The sequence below is a fragment of the Phoca vitulina genome, unplaced genomic scaffold (genome assembly GCF_004348235.1).
Source record: "Phoca vitulina isolate PV1807 unplaced genomic scaffold, GSC_HSeal_1.0 scaffold7, whole genome shotgun sequence".
Classification (NCBI taxonomy): Eukaryota; Metazoa; Chordata; class Mammalia; order Carnivora; family Phocidae; genus Phoca; species Phoca vitulina.
The window spans coordinates 7,816,208-7,837,618 of record NW_022589710.1 but is presented as its reverse complement, the minus strand read 5'-3'; the positions used below and the strand labels follow the sequence as shown (position 1 = coordinate 7,837,618).

The window sequence follows — 21,411 nt, the reverse complement described above, 5'->3', positions numbered from 1 at the left end:
ACCTTTGAAGGTCCTTTTCCTTTTCTTTTCCACACAACATATTATTTGAATAGTTCAAGTGTCCTGCGTGTATTTCTACGATTTTCTTAGCCACAGGCAACTCCTGTAATGAGAAGTAGATATCTGACCCTATTTGGCAGGTTAAACCATGGTGTAGGGCAAGGCTGTCTCCTTTTCTGTTCTATCCACATTATACAGTTTGCTCCTTTGGTTTTTGAAAACATGCCAGGTCTTCTCAAAGATCTTCCTCCTTTGTTCTCTATATTTATAAATGTTAACACTACATAAACACTACGTAATTTCCCCAAGTGACTAAATCACCCCCAAATCACCTAAAAATAATTTCAAAAGTGCAAATGAATCAGAGATAGTGATATTGAGCCACTGATAGGATAGTAGGAGGAAGAAAGTGAAGGGAGGCTTTGTTTCCAAATAAACATATACACTCACTGATATGAGTAGGACCCACTTCCTATTTTACTAAGGGCCTGAGGGGGTGACCCAGAACTCTTATCTCAGCTTCCTCATCTCCCCATGGAGATAATTGTACCTGTTGCAACCTTTCCTCATGATGCAAAAAGATGACTAGATCAGTGTTTGTGAACCAGTTTGAGCTCTTTGTTAGAATGATGTCAGGTTTATAGTCAGCAAGGTGTAAAACTGGATGTTCAGGTGAGTAATTACAGGGAGCCATACAGTTCTCAAAGGCAGGGTCAAAACTCTTTGTACATCAGGTATTGCAATAACTGGGAAGAAGACATCTTAGTGTTAACTACTCCTGACTTATTTAAAAGCCTGGAATTCTTTAACATACCTCTACTGATATAACATACTAACATCAAATATGACAAATCCCTTTTTGGTCAGATAGAATAAGCACACAGGTGTCTAAGATTAGCTAACAGGAAAGGGAAAAAAACCCTAAAATTCTAAATTTCTAAATTTATATTTAATGTGAACAGGTGCTCCTGAAGATCATCAGCAGTATACTGAAACTAAGAGAATCAATGGGAGAGGAGGAGCGATGAACAGGACTGATGAAAAGATAGAACAAATAGGAAGTTTCAAAGGTAAACTGAAGAGAGGAAATGACTCAGCCACGGTTCCAGGAGGGAGTTCCAGTTAGGTGAGTTGTAGGTGATAATACTCCCTGGGAAAGCTCATTACATACAAAGGACAAGATTCTAGGAGCTCACTGCAGAGTGTCCTCAGGAGTCATGGACACAACGTACAATGACAACAATGTAAAAAATATTCTCACAGAGGAGAAAATCTTGGCATCTTTCTCTTTTAATACTCAGGGTAAAAAGTCAATTATAAAAAACAAAAACAAAATAAAAAAAGAACTCAGGGCAGTTTCGGTCACTGAACCTTGAAATGGCTGGTATAATGGCAGCAAAAACTAAAACTACAAAAAAAATTGCAGTGAAGGAAAAATATACCTATTATTCTAGTCTAAATTTCAGTTATTCATCATTTTGTAGAGACTGCACTATAACAGACACTGGGGGTACAGTTGCAAATAAGAGGGGTATGGGTCCTACCTCTCTAACAGGCTGCCAGGCTGCAGATACATGGCTGGGATCTGGGAAGAACATGGCCAAGGACTGCATTATTGGCATTTATAAAACCATGGTGAAAGTGAGTGTAGACATGCTCAAATGGAATTCTTCAAATAGGGAGCACTTCAAAATTTTTTTTAAAAGATTTTATTTATTTATTTGAGAGAGAGAGAGGCAGAAGGAGAGGGAAAAGCAGGCTCCTCAGTGAGCAGGGAGCCTGATGTAGGGCTTGATCCCAAGACCCGGGATCATGACCCGAGTCGAAGGCAGAGAATACTCAAACTGAGTTTTGAATGAAGAAGGGAAGGAAAGCCAGTGGGGTAGAGCATGTGCTAAATTCTCATGAAATGAAACAGCATTATGCTCTTGAGGAACCAAAACCAGTGCAGCTTGCCTGGAGAGAAGAATGGATACCATCTTGGTGTGATGGTAGACTAGGTGATAGGGAGGATCTAGAATTTGAAGGATCTTTATATGCTATGCTAAAATTGGGGCTTTATTCTAAATCTGGTGATCACCAAAATATTTTTTTAAAGATTAATTTATTAGAGAGAGGAAGAGAGAACACACAGGGGGAGGGGTAGAGGGAGAGACAATCTCCAGCAGACTCTGTGCAGTGTGCAGAGCTCCACATGGGCTCAATCTCACGACCCTGAGATCATGACCTGAGTCCAAACCAAGAGTCGAACGCTTAACTGACTGGGCCACCCAGGCCTCCCATCACTAAAATATTTTAAGCAAGGAACAATAGAATCAAATCTGCCTTTTGAAGATCACTCTGGCATCAGTGGTAGCGGGAGGTGGGGGAACAAGTAAGGTGAGAAGGTTTAAACTAACACAACAATAAAGATAATGGAATAGATATGATATAGATAAGGAATAGAAATGAAATATGTACTGAGAAAGGGATTGGATGTGGGGGTGAGTGAAAGGCAGGTACTACAATGACTGCCAGCTCTCAGGTTTGGATGTAGTGCCACTTAATAAGATAGGTAATAGAAGAGAAACAGTGTTTTTTTGAAGGTGGATAGGGAGGAAAATAGAAGGATTATCAATCTAGTTTTACTTGAGCTTGAGGTACCAGTGGGAAATATAAGTACACATGTTCTTCTTTTGATGCCAACATAACAGAGATCAATTACACCTGCTCAAACATGTTTCTTGGAGACATATTTTGGAACTTTTTATGTGCTACGAGGCCCCTTAAAAAGGAAGAAGACTAAATAAGCAGATTGTATGTTGGTCACTATAAAATGGAAAAATAGTACTTAATAATATGGAGAAACAGTTCCTAATAATATGTGACCTAAGACCTCATTTCATATACAAATAAAATATGGCAGCATGGGTAACAAGTCCAATCCACTCTCCATTAAACATAATAAGAGTAAAGCAGACATGCTAAAATAAGATGTACTATTTTTATCTTTTTGAAATTATACCTTGAGTGGTCTTGTATATTACATAGTGAAAACTTTACTGGTAGTAGAGAAGAAAAAAAATTAATGCAATCAATTTTATGTGCAATTTTCCTGCATAGCTGTAATTATTGAACCTTTTTTTCCTTATTATATTGTTAAACATTTTTGTCCTATTTTTCAAACAAGTGGTTATTAGCTATATTAACTTTCTTTAGAAACGTACTAGTTCATTAAGGATGTTTCCTGGCAACCTAAGCACATAAAAACACACACTATGGTACTTAAAAGATTAAACGTGTCTTTTAGGTGTATATTATATTCATTCAAACACCATTTAATGACCCAGGAAAACACCTTTGCAGCTGTTCATCTAGGATTTTACGTTGTATTCACGATGCTTTTATTTTGTTTCCATCAAAAGATTCTGCTATGAATCCTATTTGTGAATCCATTCATTCTAAAACACCGAATTGTTAGTCTAACAAGTCTTCAAAGTCATCTTTCTTTCTTCGCACCATCGTCAAGATCTAAAGTTTTTCACTTTCCCTTTTCCCAAGAAAAAAATGAAAACATTAACTCCTGCTCCAACTGCCCCCCGCCCCCCCGCGCCAAACAACCCACCCCAGAAGAGTAACGAAGAGGGGAGGCAAAGTGGAACAAGTTGCGACCGGCGACCGGGAGCACAGAATTAGGACCAAAGTCCGGGCTTGAAACGGAGACCGGGAATCAGTCACCAATGTCCAGAAGGATCTGGGCAATATGCCAAAAGAGAACATCCCCAAAGCCTCAGGAGTTGACTCGTGCTAAGAAACCAGCCAAAGAGCCAGTGACAAGCAGAGAAAGAGGCCCGACCCTCTGGGACATCCTGAAACACGCAAGGAATGCGAAAGAAACGTCAGGAATCCGGGACCGGCTACGGCCGGCCGGAGCGCCCAGCCTGGTTAAAACAGCTCAGAAGGGAGGCATGCTGCTGAGACCCTTGAGTGGGGAACGGCGTTCGAGGGGTTGGTGACTGAGCAAGGAAAACTGATTGTTGGGAGCACAAGACCGACCAGCTCCCAAAAGTTAAAGTCGGTGGGCCACGGTACAGTACCCGCAGCGAGGCACCCGGAGCAAGTCGGAAGGAGGGCCTGGGGCGGGGCGAGAGCTCCTACCCCGCCTCAAGTACCCTTGCTGAGTCCTCAGTACGCCTGCGTATGGTGAGGCCGCACTCTATTTGGCTGCTAGGCGTGCGGCGGCAGCGGCGTTCTCTACCCGGCATGCTGCGCGGGAGTGACGGCCCTACGTCTATCCCCTTCCCAACCCTGCCCCCTTTCCCCCCTCCCAACGCGGCCCCCCCCTTCCCTAAAGTGAGTGAGTGAGACGGGCAGATGGAGGAGGGACTGTAATGGCGGCGGCCGGCAGCTCCCTGCTCTGACCCACGGCAGGCGTACAGCAACGACCCCCTCCTCGCCCCTCTCCCAGCCGGCCTTCGCCCCGCCGCCAGCGCGGGGCCACCCTCCCCGGCCCTTCCCCCAGCCGTCGGCTTCTCGCCCTGCGCCCCGGCCGGGGCCCCACACACAATGGACGAGCTCGCCGGAGGCGGTGGTGGAGGCCCGGGGATGGCGGCCCCTCCAAGGCAGCAGCAGGGACCTGGGGGGAACATGAGCCTTTCGCCAGGGGGGAATGGAGCGGCGGGCGGCGGGGGTCCTCCAGCCGCCGAGGGAGCGGGTCCCGCGGCAGGCCCGGAGCTGTCCCGGCCGCAGCAGTACACTATCCCGGGGATCCTGCACTACATCCAGCACGAGTGGGCTCGGTTCGAGATGGAGCGGGCGCACTGGGAGGTGGAGCGGGCCGAACTGCAGGTACCTCGCTGGGGTCGGTGTGCGGGACGGCTGCGGCGGCGGGGTTCCCGGCTGGGGGGGTGGGGCCGGGACTCCCCTCTGTCGGAGCTCCGGGCCTTGAGGGCCGAGGGGAACCTACCTGTGCAGCTCGGGGGGGCGATAGTCCTGCCTGCGGTTCTGGCGACGGCTCTTCCGAGAGCCCCCCTCCCCCTTTCCCGCAGAAGCCTGTTCCCCAACCCTTACTAGCTGCGCGGTGCGGGCTTCCTTGGGGCAGCCATTTTGACTTTTAGTATGGCGTCTGCGGGGGCTCCTCTGGAGGCGGCCTGCCGGGCCTCCGGGGCTTGGGGCTAAACTCTCTGTGGGAGCGTCCGGCGTGGGGTTATTGGGTATTAAGCCTGCTTTTGATTGTGCCTGTTGAGATGGAGAGCCCGAGGAGAGGGTCTGGGATGGCATTTTATTACCTTTTCCCTCATCACCCCCCCCCCCCCCAATCCGATTTGGCATTTTTGGCCACCTCTCTCGGAGTTGGTACGCACTTGCCCCTTGACAGCCACGCTTCTTTCCAGGGCTGCTATCAAGCATAATGTCTTGCTGCTCACTTGTGAAGTTTTCATTTCCTACCGCCAACTTTAAGTACCTTCTTACCTGGGATGCTGCCTTAGTCACTTAGGTTCTCTTTCAGTTCTTCCTAAGCGACTGACTCATCAGTGCTTCTCTAAATTGAGTTTTTCTTTTTAGAGTATCCTTCACCGGGCTTCCAGCCCTTTCTTTATCCGTAAAAAGCTAAACCAGAGTATCTGTGCTGTGTTTATGAAACGACTGAGGAAAGATTTAATATTAGCTTGAAGTAAAAGGTACTTGTCTCACGTTACTGACTCAGGGGAAGCAAAGTTAAATATCCTCAGAACCCTTCATAATTGGGCCTTATTTGATCTTTTTAAGGTGAAACTTTGATAAGCTGATTTACCTAACTTTTGGAAGGTGTTGGTAGTTGAAGAGCTCATATCTTGGATTTCAGAATGGCTACATCTTTTTAAGAGGATTGTTCAACTCTTGGGTATTTGTGTTTATTTTTAAATCCCTTTCCAGGGCAAATTTAGGCTTAGAAGACAAGAGCATGCATCCAAATAGTGTCGCACCTGTTCTTCAGACTGGTATATATTTAGAATGTAAGCAGTAGTGTTCGCTGATATATGTATGTCATATATGCCTACGGTGAGTAGTTGGGAAAATACAGTGTTGCAAGAAGGAAGATTGGATTAACTTAGGATGTCTTCAAACAAATATATACCTTATTTTTAAAAAGATTTTATTTATTTATTTGACAGAGAGAGACACAGCAGGAGAGGGAACACAAGCTCGGGGAGTGGGAGAGGGGGAGAAGCAGGCTTCCTGCGGAGACCATGACCTGAGCCAAAGGCAGTCGCTTAACGACTGAGCCACCAAGGCGCCCCTCAAATATATATACTTTAGTTTAATTTTGAATTAGTAAACATTTATTTGATTCTACAAAGTTGGTGAAGCTAAACTTTTAAAAAGTAAGGATGTTTATATATCTTGACACTTTAATAAAGTCTTCAAAAAAATTAATTATAAATTATCACCTGTTAGTCAATTCAGTGTTTTAGAATTGTGCTTTGATATACTATTGGACTTTTATTTATTTTTTTAAATTTTTTTTTTTAAGATTTTATTTATTTATTTGACCGAGAGAGAGAGCGAGAGAGGGAACACAAGCAGGGGGAGTGGGAGAGGGAGAAGCAGGCCTCCCGCTGAGCAGGGAGCCCGATGTGGGACTCGATCCCAGGACCCTAGGATCACGACCTGAGCCAAAGGCAGACACTCAACCGCCTGAGCCACCCAGGAGCCCCTATTTTTTTTTATTTTTTTAAATTTATTTGAGAGAGAGAGAGAGAGAAAGAGAGCATGAGCATGGCAGAGGGAGAGGGAGAAGCAGACTCCCCACTGAGCAAGGAGCCCGATGCAGGACTTGATCCCAGGACTGCAGGATCATGACCTGAGCCAAAGGCAGACACTCAACCAGGTGCCCCACTATTGGACTTTTAAAAATATAACTTTCAGAAAGCTTGTATCAGAATTGTGTATTGTTTCTTTTAACTTGTGTATAGTCTGGTTTAAAATATATGGGATTTATAGAGTTCTGTTGATAAACAACTTTTTACTACACCATGTTGCAAACTATTCTGTGTGAATGAAGATAGTAAGACAGTTATTTTTAAAAATTGCATTTACACATGCACTGAGTCTTGCACTAAGTAAATAATACCTCACCAGACCCTGGATAATAGTGTTTTATGACCTTTGCACTGCTGTATGATAGCTTGGATTTTAACACTTTGCAGGTTAACAATGCATTAGTCATTTATAAGCTTCACTAATTTAAGTATCTGAGAAAATGTCTGTGTCTAAATTAAAATCTGTACATTAATGAGGTCTGCATGTCTGCCTTGGCTCCTTCTTTTCCTTATAGTTCTCTCTGCCAGTAACAGTGAAATCTTTTAAGGAAGATTCCTTTTGCTTGTTTGCTTTCCAATTGATCTGCTATTGGCATATTAGTTCTGATAAAGCTCTTCTAAGCTTTTTTTGTTTGCTTATTTTTAACAAGTTCTACAGTATTTCTAGACTCTTTTTTCCAGGGATTTTCATTATTTCATGCTGATTGTTTGAAATGGAATGTTCATGATTCTGTTTGTATGTTTTCTACATATTTCTCTAAAATATTTTATTGGGGTACTTAGTTAATAGGGTTTCAGGTTTGCTTCTGGAATATTGAATTTGCTTTAGGTACCTTCAGTCTTTAATAAGATTGCTTGTGAGATGCACATTTAAAAATAATGTGTCAAGGGGCGCCTGGCTGTCTCAGTTGGTAGAGCATGCAGCTCTTGATCTCCAGGTTATAAGTTTGAGCCCCACATTGGGTGTAGAGATTACTTAAAAAAATAAAATCTTAAGGAAAATATATGTGTCAAATAAAAAATTTATTAGGGTTTAAGTGAAGTGTCAGTGGATTTTAACTGTAAGCTTAAACTTATTTTTAAGAATGATAACAAATAAGAAAGCTTAAATATTATTGTATACAGCCTTGGGTTACTGTTGATGTGTAGATGAACAGTGACTCAAAAATATTCAATATTAGAACTGTTTAATGAATATGAAGAGGTTAGGATATACCCAATTTTGATGTAAAATTTCAATATGGAATCCTACTTTCCCTGGCTTTGGAAAGGATTTTGTTTTATTTTTTTATTTTAAGTAGGCTTCACACCGAACTTGGGGCTTGAACTCATGACCTTGAGATCAAGAGTTGCATGCTCTACCAACTAAGCCAGCCAGGCGCCCCTGGAAAGGATTTTAAATTGGAATTTTGCAGTATGGTTCTATTCTCTGTAAAGGAATTTTGGGTAAAGGTCTGTCTTAGAAACGTGGAACTAAACCAGAGGATCATGTCTTAATGCACTTTTATCTTCATGATGTTAACTTAACCTGGGACTCAGGTAAAGCTTTAGTAGTAAGGCTCTAGGACAATGATTCCTAAATGAGAATGCTAGTCAGAATCACTTGTAAAACTTTTGAAAATATGCAGACCTCTGCCTCATTCTCCAGAGATTTGGATTAATTTGGTCTAGGACTTGGAAAAAATGGACTGTTTTTGGGATTTTGGCAGTTCACGTTATATAAAAATTATAACTGCCATTTAATCAGCACTACAACCTTATGAGGTAGGTACCATTCCTATTTTACAGATGAGGAGATAAACTTAGGTGAAATAACTTTGCCAAGGTCACTCACCTATGAAGTGTTACAGTTGAGATTCTTGTAACCATTGTATTATATTATTGTCTTACCGTTTTTTACAGAAATGGAATCTGACTTGTAATTCTTTGTCTACCATTATGTGGCACACTAGGACGTTTCAGCAAAGTTTTATTGAGCTCCCATTGTGTGCCAGGTCTAGTTCATGTATATTGCAGATATGTCCTTCTATTTTTCTCTGTAGTCATATGCACTTAGGGTATACACAAAATGCTTGTTTGTCAACTATAAAAATATGGCATAGATATTACATAGAAATGTAGTACAGGAGTTTGTGTTCTAAAACTATTAATTGAACAAATGTAAAAATTTTAATTAGTGTTTTTGTTTGCACACTCTGGCATACTGATTTGTTATAACATGACAGATGTTGCCACCTAAAGACCTTAAAAGATAATTCGCTTAAGCATAACTTGATTTCTTCATTTTTAAAAGAGGAAGACTAACAGTTTACTCTGCACTGTTACAACATTTTTCTGAATCTACTGTGAAAATACAAAAGTGAGAACAGTATGGTAATTTTTTGATTTATTTATTAGAGAGAGAGAGAGAAAACAAGAAGAGGGAGGGTCAGAGGGAGAAGCAGGCTCCCCACTGTGGGGACCTTTATGCGGGGTTCAATCCTGGGACTCTGGGACTCTGGGATCATGACCTGAGTCGAAGGTAGACACTTAACCAACTGAGCCACCCTCATTGACTGTTTCTTAGAGTAATTTTAGGTTTACAGCAAAATTGAGGGGAAGATACAGACACTTCCCACATAATCTCTCCCCCACCATACCCCTGCTAGTTTGGTGTATTTGTTATAACCGATGAACCAACATTGACCCATTATTATCAACCAGAGCCCATAGTTTACATTAAGGTTCACCTTTTGTCTTGTATGTTCTTTGTTTGTTTTTTTTTTTTAAGATTTGTTGTTTTTGTTGTTTTTAAAGATTTATTTATTTGAGAGGGAGAGAGAGTGCCCGAGGGAGCTCGAGCACCAGCAGGGGGAGGGGAGGGGCAGAGGGAGCAGCAGACTTCCCACTGAGCAGGGAGCCCAATGCAGGCTCGAACCTGGTAGTCTAGGATCATGACCTGAGCGGAAGGCAGACGCTTAACCGACTGAGCCATCCAGGTGCCCCTGTTCTTTGGTTTTTGACAAAAGTATAAGGACTTGTATCTACCTCTGTAGCGTACAGAATAGTTTTACTGCCCTGAAAATTGTGTTCCACCTTTTTCTTCCTCCCTCTCCCCAAACCCTAGGAAGCTAGTGCTCTTTCACTGTCTTCCATAGTTTTACCTTCTCCAGAATGTCAGATTTCACTTAGCAGTGTTCATTTAAGGTTCCTTCTTAAATGTCTTTTTGTGGCTTGGTCTTTTTAGTGCTAAATAATATTCCATTGTATATATGTACTACGTTTATTTGTCCACTTCTTTTTTAAGATTTCCATTTTTCAGTAATTTCTTCATCCATCGTGAGGCTTGAACTTAAAACCCCGAGATCAAGAGTCACATGCTCCACTGACTGAGCCAGTCAGGTGCTCCTGTGTCCACCTATTGAAGGATGTCATTGCTGCTTCCAAGATTTGGCAGTTATGAATAAACATTCATGTGCAGATTTTTGTGTGGACATAAGTTTTCAAGTAGTTTACGTAAATACCAGAGAGCTCGCTTGCTGGATTGTATAATAAGGGTATGTTTAGTACTGCCAAATAGTCTTTCAAAGTGCTGTACCTTTTTTGCATTCCCACCAGCAATGAATGAGAATTCTTGTGCCACATCCTTGTCAGTATTTGGTGTTGTCAATGTTTTGGATTTTAGCCATTCTAATAGGTTGTAGCGGTCTCTTGCTTTAATTTGCAATTCCCTAATATCATACAGTCTTGAGCATCTTTTCATGTGTTTATTTTCCACTGTATATCTTTGGTGAGGTGTCTGCTCAGATCTTTTACCTCTTTTTAAATTGTATTCTCTATTCTCTGCCTCTTGACATTTTGTTTTTGAATGGAATGATGTTGGACCAGTGAGTAACTGTTCAGTAAATAGCAGCCACACTATAACTTAGAACACTTATTACATATTTACCTTAAAATGTTCTTTAATGGCTTAGTCTATAAAGGAATAATTGTTTTTTTTAAAGATTTTATTTATTTATTATAGAGGGGGAGAGAGCACGCACACACGAGGGAGCACGAGCACGGGGAGAAGGAGAAGCAGACACCCTGCTGAGCGGGGAGCCTGACATGGGGCTCGATCGATCCCAGGACCCTGGGATCATGACCTCAGTTGAAGGCAGACACTTAATCTCCTGAGCCACCCTGGCATTCCCAGGAATGACTAATTGTAATATCACTTTACCTTTGGCTTTACAGCTACCAAAGGCAAAGATTAAATTTATTTTATCTGGAGATACTTGTAAAGTCTCTAATTGTAAGATAGGGAGTCCTGTGGTGGCTCCCAGACCTAGTTAATGATCATAATCACCTGGGATGCTTTAAAAATACAGATTCCCATATTTCATACCTTGTCATTGTGATTAAGGAGTCTGAGGTGGAATCTTTTGTTTTTAAAATATATACTGGTAATTCTTTTTTTTTTTTTTTTTAAGATTTTATTTATCAGAGAGAGAGGCAGGCAGAGGGAGAAGCAGGCTCCTTGCTCAGCAAGGAGCCCGATGTGGGACTCGATCCCAGGACCCTGGGATCATGACCTGAGCCGAAGGCAGACGCTTAACCGACTGAGCCACCCAGGCGTCCCTATACTGGTAATTATGATTGTCAGCCAGGTTTGGGAACCAGCGTGATCAAAGGTTATTAATGATTTGGTATAATCCATTTTTCTAACAGCTTTCCCTTCAAAATCTTGATTCCTCCTATTGATACGTATTTATTTACTTAATTTTTTTTTGAGATTTTATTTATTTATTTGACAGAGAGAGACAAAGCGAGAGAGGGAACACAAGCAGGGCGAGTGGGAGAGGGAGAAGCAGGCTTCCCGCAGAGCAGGGAGCCCGATGCAGGGCTCGATCTCAGGACCCTGGGATCATGACCCGAGCCGAAGGCAGACGCTTAATGACTGAGCCACCCAGGCGCCCCTCTTTAATTTTTAAAGATTTTTCGGGGCACCTGGGTGGCTCAGTTGTTAAGTGTCTGCTTTGGCTCGGGTCATGATCCCGGGGTCCTGGGATTGAGCCCCTTCATTGGGGCTCCCTGCTCGGCGGGAAGCCTACTTCTCCCTCTTCCACTCCCCCTGCTTGTGTTCCCTCTCTCGCTCTCTCTGTCAGATAAATACATAAATAAATAAAATCTTTAAAAAATTTTTTTTCATTTGACGGGGAGAGAGAGAGAGAGAGAGCCCCCTCGTGAGCACGCGCAAGCAGCGGGAGAGGGAGAGGGAGAAGCAGGCTTCCCTCGACTCAGGAAGCCCAATGAAGGGGTTCGATCCCAGGACCCTGGGATCATGACCTGAGCCACCCAGTTGCCCCTCTTACTGATATTTTAAACTTTAGCAATATGTCACTCTCTTCTCTGCACTCAAAGTGACTTGCACTGTGTATAGTTACCTTGTTGCACTTTTATTTTTTTATTGTTATTATTTTCACTTTTCTGCTTTCCAGTACGTTGAAGCCATTCCTTAACAGGAGTTTACTGATTTTGAATATGCTATCAATTATTGTTGGATTTGATGGAAACGTACTGTGGTGTTTGATTATATAGATCAAAGCTCTACATGTCCATAAAAGAACTATGAATAATAACATCTGCTAACATTTAATCAGTTTTCTGTGTGCTGGGAATCATTCTAACTTTCATACCCTGCCATAGGTACAGTTATTTCCATTTTAGAGAGAAGGAAACATGGGCAATAGGTTAAATAACTTGCTCAACATAGAACAGTAGGTAATGAAGTCAGGAGCTGCTGAGTTACTTCTGAGCAATGTGTTATGCCATTTTAAATTAATACCAGTACCTAGTGTTCATTTGGACCACCTGAGTGGTAAGGAATTGTAAACAAATGACTAATGGATAGGCTCAGTGTGACAAGATGTAAAAAACTATAACTGAAGCTGTTAAAAATTTGTGGTGAAATTTTGGATCATCTTCAGATAGACTTTGTAAAATGGTTTCTAAAATTCTTATTAAGCAGTTTCAGACTTTTTAAAATAAGTAATTCATGGTTCAAAATTAAGTCTCCTACTTAACCATAAGCCTGTCCACCCTTGATGCCACATTAGCAACCACTTTTTTTTTTTTTAAGATTTTATTTATTTATTTGACAGAGACAGCAAGAGAGGGAACACAAGCAGGGGGAGTGGGAGAGGGAGAAGCAGGCTCCCCGCTGAGCAGGGAGCCCAATGCAGGGCTCAATCCCAGGACCCTGGGATCATGACCTGAGCCGAAGGCAGATGCTTAACGACTGAGCCACCCAGGCGCCCCATTAGCAACCACTTTTATTAGTACCATATGTATTCTTATATTTTTAATACAAATAGATAAAAGCAAATATACAGTACCCTGTTTTTTACCTTTTTGTTTAACATTTCTTGGAAATCATTCTAAACCTTTTAATAGAGAACATTCTCACTTTTTTCTAACAGCTGCATAATATTCTACCATGGGGACTAGCCATAGTTGATTTAACTACTTTGCCTTTGCTGGATGGTTGTGTTAAATTTTCACATAGCATTTGTAGGTATGTTCTTAAATGTGTGAGCAACCAGCCTTGCTGCCTCAAAATAAACTCTCTTGTATTGCTTTTTATGTTCTTAGAGTTAATTAGCACTTGTAAAATTAAAATTTTATTTAATGCTTTATTTCATGGTTTGCTTTAAAATCTGAATTTAAATTAAGGGTCATGAATATTTTAGCTTTGAAAACTGTTAACCAGAGATTGGTTCATTTAAGGCCTAAATCTGTTACTGAAATCCTGGCGAATGTAGGAGAAAGGCAAAACAAAGAAAAAGATGAAACAAAAAAAATGGGGTGGGGTGGCTGGAAAGAGGATATAGCTAATGATAAAACAGTGGGGGAGTGTAATAATATCCAACTAACAGTTGTCTCATAATAAAATAATTTTAGAGTGGCTTAGACTAACATTTAAAAAGTGGACCAGACTTTGATAAAATTATATTTAAAAGAGGGTGGGGGTAGGGAATGGAATTCTAGAAAATCGGTGCTTATGAGTGTTTATACTTCACATGTATCACAACACACAGGTCATTTTCTTCCTAACCTTTAATATAATTTGTAATTTTAGACTTAATTGCTTGTTTTCCCCTTTAAGATCGTAAACTGAGAGGAGGAATCTACCTTTTTTATTATTTATTTATTTTTAAAAAAACTCATGTATATACCCAATGTGACAGTAAAGGGCCTGGCACATACTAGTTATTTGCTAAATATTTGTTAAATGAGTGAAATTGAGGCGCCTGGCTGGCTCAATTGGTAGAGCATGCAACTCTTGAACTCGGGGGTCGTGAGTTTGAGTCCCACGTTGGGTGTTGAGTTTACTTAAAATTATAATTGAGTGAAGTTGCTTAGGATTCCATTAAGCTGTTAGATACAAGAACACCTGAATTGTAATTTTTGTAGTACATAATAGGGAAAAAAGCCCACAAGGTGGAAATAACATCTCCATAGTAAATTACTACTCTTCCCTGATGCTTTCCATTTGATACTGGAGTGAAATCAAGTTTTGTTTTTTTATTGTAAGGTATTCAAAATTATTTTTTAAATTTTTTAATTTTTAAAGATTTTATTTATTTATTTATTTGAGAGAGAGCACGAGAGAGCACAAGCAGGGGGAGTTGCAGAGGGAGAGGGAGAAGCAGGCTCCCCGCGGAGCAGGGAGGTGGATGCAGGGCTCAGTCCCAGGACCTGGGGATCATGACCTGAGCCCGAAGGCAGCTGCTTAACCAACTGAGCCACTCAGGTGCCCCTAGAGTAGATACTTTCTTTTGTTAAAATTGATATTTCAGAAATGGATTGTTTATACCTTTATAGTTACTGATGCAAAATACTTTATCATAAAACAGCAAGTTGAACTTACTAGTTTTTTTTTTTTTCCCCTTAAAGTAAGCTGTATGCCCAATGTGGGGCTTGAACTCATGACCCCAAGATCAAGAGTCACATGCTCTACGAACTGAGCCAGCCAGGTGCCCCTGAACTTACTAGTAATTTTAATGAATTTACATATTTATCTTTTCTCCATTTCCTTTTTTTACTGATTTCTTTTTTTCCTTTTTTGAAGATTTTATTTATTTGTCGGAGAGAGAGCACAAGCAGGGGGAGCAGCAGGCAGGGAGAAGCGGGCTCCCCACTGAGCAGGGAGCCCAATGTGGGGCTCGATCCCAGGACCGTGGGATCATGACCTGAGCAGAAGGCAGACACTTAACCAACTGAGCCACCCAGGCGTCCCTTTTTATGGATTTCTTTAAAAACTGACAAATACTCTCTTAAGATGTTGTTTTATGATTAAAACTTTTGTTTTGTAGTTGCATTTAGTTTTAATTTATTTTGTAAGTTTTTATATTAGTTTTTATGTTTGTTGTTGAAATAATGAATTTATATGAAAATCAAGCTACAAGAATGTCAAAGATAGTGACTTTTTTTGCTAATTTTACTCTTCCAGTAACAAAACTGCTATCTTTTTGGGTGTGTATCATTTCAGAACCCCCCCTTTTTTTTTTAAGATTTTTAAGTAATCTCTACACCCAATGTGGGGCTCAAACTTACAGCCCCAAGAACAAGAGTCACATGCTCTACTGACTGAGCCATCCAGGTGCCCCCAGAACTTTTTCAACATGTGTAAAATACACAACAGTGATTCTCACCTGGGGGGCAGTTTTGCTCCCATGGGACATTTGGCATGTCTGGAGACATTTTTGGTTATCATAGCCGGGGTGGGGTGGGGTGGGGTGGTTGTTATTGACATCTAGTGGCTAGAGGTCAGGGATATTGTTAAACATGCACAGGATAGTCCTCTGCCCCCCCCAAATAAGGAAATTATCCAGTCCATAAGTCAGTAATGCTGAGTTTAGAAACTGATACACAGTTTAATTTATTTTCAGAGATTTTATTTATTTGACAGAGAGATAGCGAGAGCAGGAACACAAGCAGGGGGAGTGGGAGAGGGAGAAGCAAGCTTCCCGCCGAGCAGCGAGTCCAGTGTGGGTCTCCATCCCAGGACCCTGGGATCATGACCTGAGCCGAAGGCAGACGCTTAACGACTGAGCCATCCAGGCACCCCTGGGTGTGTATTTATATAGATCATCTATCCATGCATGTTCAATGCCTAGAAAAATGCCTGGTAGTTATATAATTTTTGAGTGAATATATTAATGAAATAAACTCATACTAAAATTTATCATAAACATTGTACCATTTCAGTATATATAAATCCGCCTAATTTCTTAATAGCATGAGTTGTTATATTTATGAAATACTGTCATTTCTCAAATTAGTTTTGCTGAGAAACACATAAAATACTAGAATGCTTATGACCAAAATAGTTTGGCCTCTACCCATCCTGTCTCTCTAGTCCAGCTTTCCAGAAGCAACCACTATCAACTCTTCTGATATTTACTTCCTTTTTTTAAATAACAGAAATATACAGCTATGGTCTCTGACAATATTTTATATTACCTTTTAACCTATCACACCTCTTCTATCTCCTTTCACCATATTTTAATGTAATAAAATTAGTTAAATCATTAGATTTTACATTATTATTACCATGTAAATAATAAATTGTTCATCAGGTGAATACTGTGAATACTATCCCTTCTGTACATGTTTTGTTTTTCTTGGAGTTATTTGCCTCCTCTTTTTATGTATTTCATTTTCTGTGTATTTATTGCTATTTTCCCAAAAGGTCTTGGAAAGCTGTCAGGGTTTTTAAACTCTCAATGAGAGGGCATCATATGCTTGAGAGAGAGGAGCAGGGAAGATGTCAGTCCCCTTGCTCTGATCTAGACTTGTTCTTAAGACTTGTTACAGAGTGATTATTCTGAAGCTTCTGTGGGCTCTTGCCTTTGTTACAAAGTTACTATTCTGAAATTTTTGTCCACTCTTCTCCAGTCGGAAGTCTCCTTTCCCCTCCCCTCCCCCCCCCCCCCCCCCCCCGCTTTTTTTCTAGATCCCATTCCAGCTCTTTTCTTGGCTTACTAGTTCTTGCTTTTGCAGAAATGTTCTCCGATTGCTTCTTGAGAAAAGTTACATAGGAGGTAAATTTTAGGAACGTGTATCTTTTAAAAATGTCACACTTCATTGTAGTTTGGCTCAAAGTAAGTTTTTTTTTTAAGATTTTATTTATTTGACAGAGAGAATGAGAGAGAGCATGAAAAGGGGGAGGGTTAGAGGGAGAAGCAGACTCCCTGCTGACTGGATCGGTGGTGTGTGTGGGGGGATGACGACTCCAGGATCATGACCTGAGCCTGAAGGCAGTCACTTAACCAACTGAGCCACCCAGGCACCTCAAAGTAAGTTTCTATCAACATTTTGAGGGTATTTTCTTGTCTTTGAACTTTCAGTGTTGCTTTTGAAGAATTTGATGCTGTTCTTAATCTGGATTATTTTTTAGGCATGATTTAAATGTTTTTCTAGGTATCTTTGGTTTACCCTGGTGTTACTAAATTTCATGAAAGTGCATGGTGTGTCAGGCACAGAGAATTCTTTCACTCCATAGTCAAGTATTTCTCGATAGAGGGCACTGTAGGCATTTAGGTAGTTACTGTTTTTGTGTTAGAGACTGTGTTGTGCTTGTAGGGATTTGAGCACCCTGGCTCCCAGATACTAAATGCCAGTATAACCCATTAGTTATTGGGAGAACTAGAATTGTCCCCTGACATTTTCAGACACCCTCCTAGGGGGCAGCAGTATGAATCTTTTTTGAGATGTGTTACTGTAGTCCCAAGTCATCTGGGCACATTTTCTGTTGATGATGGATGTGCTGACTTAATATTTTTCTTCTGTCTCCTGTTTTTCTTTTGCTTTGGTCTATTTTCTGAGATATTTAACTATATTTTTTAGTCCTAATATCTTAAATTTGTAAGAAGCATTTTCTTGTTAGAATTTTTTTTTTTTTTTTTTTGAGAGAGAGAGAAGCAGGGGGAGTGGCAGGCAGAGGGAGAAGCCTGCTTCCTGCTGAGCAAGGAGCCTGATGTGGGACTCAATCCGGGGACCATGGGATCATGACCAGAGCCGAAGGCAGACGCTTAACCGACTGAGCCACCCAGGCATCCTGAATTTTTTTTTTTTAAAGATTTATTTATTTGAGAGAGAGAAAGATTGAGAGAATGGGGGGAGGGGCAGAGAGAGAAGCAGACTCCCTGCAGAGCAGGGAGCCTGATGTGGGATTCAATCCCAGGACCCTGGGATCATGATGACCTGAGCTGAAGGCAGACGTTTAACCTGCTGAGCCACCCAGGCACCCTCTTGTTTGAATTTTTTTGTTTAATTTTAAAGATTTTGTTTATTCATTTGACACACAGAGAGAGAGACACAGCGAGAGAGGGAACACGAGCAGGGGGAGTGGGAGAGGGAGAAGCAGGCTTCCCGCTGAGCAGGGAGCCCAATGTGGGGCTTGATCCCAGGACCCTGGGATCAGGACCTGAGCCGAAGGCAGATGCTTAACAACTGAGCCACCCAGGCGCCCCATTGTTTGAATTTTTTAGAAGAGTGATATTCTGTTTTTGTCTAATGGATTCTTTTTTTTTTTCTTTCTTTTTTTAACATAGTGGAGTTTCTGTTTTTGAAGTTTTCTTTGCCTAAGTTGACAGTTTCCTCCAAATTTCTTTTTTTCTTTTGCTTCTTCCCTTTATTGCCTCGTGCTTTCCACAAATACTGGTGACCATTAGGACTATCTGTGCATGCTTTTTTTTTTTAAAGATTTTATTCATTTATTTGACAGAGAGAGGGAACACAGCAGGGAGAAGGGGAGAGGGAGAAGCAGGGAGAAGGGGAGAGGGAGAAGCAGGCTTCCCCCCGAGCAGGGAGCCTGATGCGGGGCTTGATCCCAGGACTCTGGGATCTTGACCTGAGCTGAAGGCAGACGCCCAATGACTGAACCGCCCAGGCGCCCCTATCTGTGCATGCTTAAGAGTGAGATACTATAGCGGCACCTGGGTGGCTCAGTCGTTAAGCGTCTGCCTTCGGCTCAGGTCATGATCCTGGGGTCCTGGGATCGAACCCCGCTTCGGGCTCCCTGCTCGGTGGGAAGCCTGCTTCTCCCTCTCCTACTCCCTCTGCTTGTGTTCCCTCTCTTGCTGTGTCCCTCTCTGTCAAATAAATAAATAAAATCTTTTAAAAAAAAGAAGTGAGATACTATAAGACTAGATGGTACCTATGAGATTTTTTACTCCTTAAAGCTTATTTTTATTACCATTCTTTAGAAAGGCCTACCTAATATTTATTTTTAAAAGTCATTGATAGTGGCTTTTAATCTGCTTTAGCCTTCCCATAGGTTTGTTTTCTTAAATCTTTGTTTATAATTGGTTCTCTGAGCTTGTAATTCTCTGACTTCTCCAGCTAACTTCCTGTGCAGACTTCTAATGGTCTCAGATGTCCATCATTGTAATTTTCTGAAATTTTAGCTATATAAAAAGTAGAATTTGTTATTCTTGTGCTACATTTTGTTTTGAGCCTACCTGTAGGATAATATTCCATCTTTGCTGAACTTTTTTGGAGCCTGGTATTCTTTAGGTCTTCTGTCAGTTCTTTCCAGAATTCTCTTTCTTATATCCTATATTTTCCACTATTATGTGGTCACTTTCTCCCTAGATTTTTATTATTTCCACTTTACCAGCCTTACATAAACTTTAGGTCCTTGACTCTCCTTTAGTTATTCCTTTAGCCATACTGTATCTTTCTGGTTTGTCATGTCTTTGTGCTCTGTATTGTTGTTTTCACTGTTTCTGGTGTCCTTAAATCCTAGTTTTTGCATACTAGGTTCAACTTATTTATTTGTCTATTTAAGATTTATTTATTTGACAGAGAGCAGGAGAGCACAGGCAAGGGGAGCAGCAGAGGCAGAGGGAGAAGCAGGCTCCCGCCGAGCAGGGAGCCCGATGTGGGGCTCAATCCCAGGACCCTGGGATCATGACCTGAGCCCAAGACAGACGCTCAACCGACTGAGCCACCCAGGCGCCCCGGTTCAGTTTATTTTTTAAAGTCCCATTCTCAGAGATAATGGGTATCTCAAAGCTTTAGCCTCTGTTGTGCTTTGGTATAAACAGACATATGGCATGAAGTACAGATGATTTAAATTCAGTGTCTAAAAAAGTGGTTTTTTCTTTAAAAGTAACAGGATATCGTTTTTTGCTGTGCTTTAATACATAATATACTATAATTGACTTTTTCCTCCCAATTTTATTTAAAGATATTTATTTTAGAGAGAGAGAGGGAGTGCACTTGCGAGTGGGGGAAGGAGCAGAGGGGGAGGAGGAGAGAGAATCTCAAGCAGACTCCATGCTGAGCTCAGAGCCCCACGGGGAACTTGATCTCCTGACCTTGAGATGGTGACCTGAGCTGAAACCAATAGTCAGATGCTCAGCCAACTGAGCCACCCAGGCACCCCACCCCCTGATTTTTAAAATTGTGATAAAATACAAATACGAATACCATCTTAGCCGGGCGCCTGGGTGGCTCAGATGGTTAAGCGTCTGCCTTCGGCTTGGGTCATGATCCCAGGGTCCTGGGATTGAGCCCTGCATCGGGCTCCCTGCCTGGCGGGGAGCCTGCCTCTCCCTCTCCCTCTGCTATTCCCCCTTCTTATTCTCTCTCGCTCTCTCTGTCAAATAAATAAAATCTTTAAAAAAAATTTATCATCTTAGCTATTTTTATGTATACACTTTAGTATTGGGCAACCATCACTACAGTCCATCTCCAGAACTCTCTTCATCTTATAAAACTGAAACTCTGTACCCATTAAACGATAACTACCCATTCCCCATCCATGCAATCACTGGTAACCCACCTTTCTACCTTCTGTCTCAGTGAATTTGACTACTCTACATACGTTATGTAAGTGGAATCATTCAGTATTAGTCTCTTTGTGACTGCTTTATTTTACTTAGCATTATGTCCTCAAGGTTCATCCATGTAGCATATGTCAAAATTTCCTTCCTTTTTAAGGCTGAATAATATATTCCATTGTATATATATGCCACAGTTTGCTTATCCATTCATCTGTTGATGGACACTTGGATTGCATATACCTTTAGCTAGTGTGAATGATGCTGCTAAAACATGAGTGTACAAACATATCTTCAAGACTCAGCTTTCATTTCTTTTGGTATAACTGATTTTTACTTGGTAATAAAATTGATAAATTCAAGGGCACCTGGGTGGCTCAGTTGGTTAAGTGTCTGCCTTCGGCTCGGGTCATGATCCCAGGGTCCTGGGATCGAGCCCCACAACAGGCTTTTTGCTCTGCGGGGATCCTGCTTCTCCTTCCGACTCCTGCTCCCCCTGCTTGTGTTTTCTCTCTCTTTGTCAAATAAATAAATAAAATCTTTAAAAAAATTGATAAATTCAGTACTTATAGGTTATACACTTTTTCATTTGATACAGTGTTCTTTTCAAAATCTGAATTCAAGGCACTTATTTTCTTGTTTTGATATTTTTTTTTTTCAAGTTTGAACATTTTTTTAAGTTGTAAGACTGTGTGAATTTTTGTGAACAGTTTTACATGAAATCATGTGACTGCTGATTTAAGGCAACAGTGCCCAATCAAACCTATCAGAATTTGAATCTGATACAGAAATTTTCAACAGAAGCATGCAAAGCA

At 41.2% G+C, this 21,411-nt stretch overlaps 2 protein-coding genes across 3 annotated transcripts in view; one reads left to right on the top strand and one right to left on the bottom strand.

Annotated features, from left to right (window-relative positions):
- Positions 1–6,153, bottom strand: part of AP4S1 (adaptor related protein complex 4 subunit sigma 1) — a 49,118-nt gene extending 42,965 nt beyond the window's left edge. Inside the window, exon 1 of the mRNA XM_032404895.1 lies at positions 4,946–6,153. The gene's annotated coding sequence lies outside the window, so the exon portion shown is untranslated. The remainder of the gene's footprint in view (positions 1–4,945) is intronic.
- STRN3 (striatin 3) overlaps positions 4,316–21,411 on the top strand; it is a 103,873-nt gene continuing 86,777 nt past the window's right edge. For both annotated transcript variants that reach the window (XM_032404894.1, XM_032404893.1), the window contains exon 1: positions 4,316–4,827. In XM_032404894.1, the coding sequence (XP_032260785.1) occupies positions 4,546–4,827 (282 nt within the window). In that variant the 5' untranslated portion in view covers positions 4,316–4,545. The remainder of the gene's footprint in view (positions 4,828–21,411) is intronic.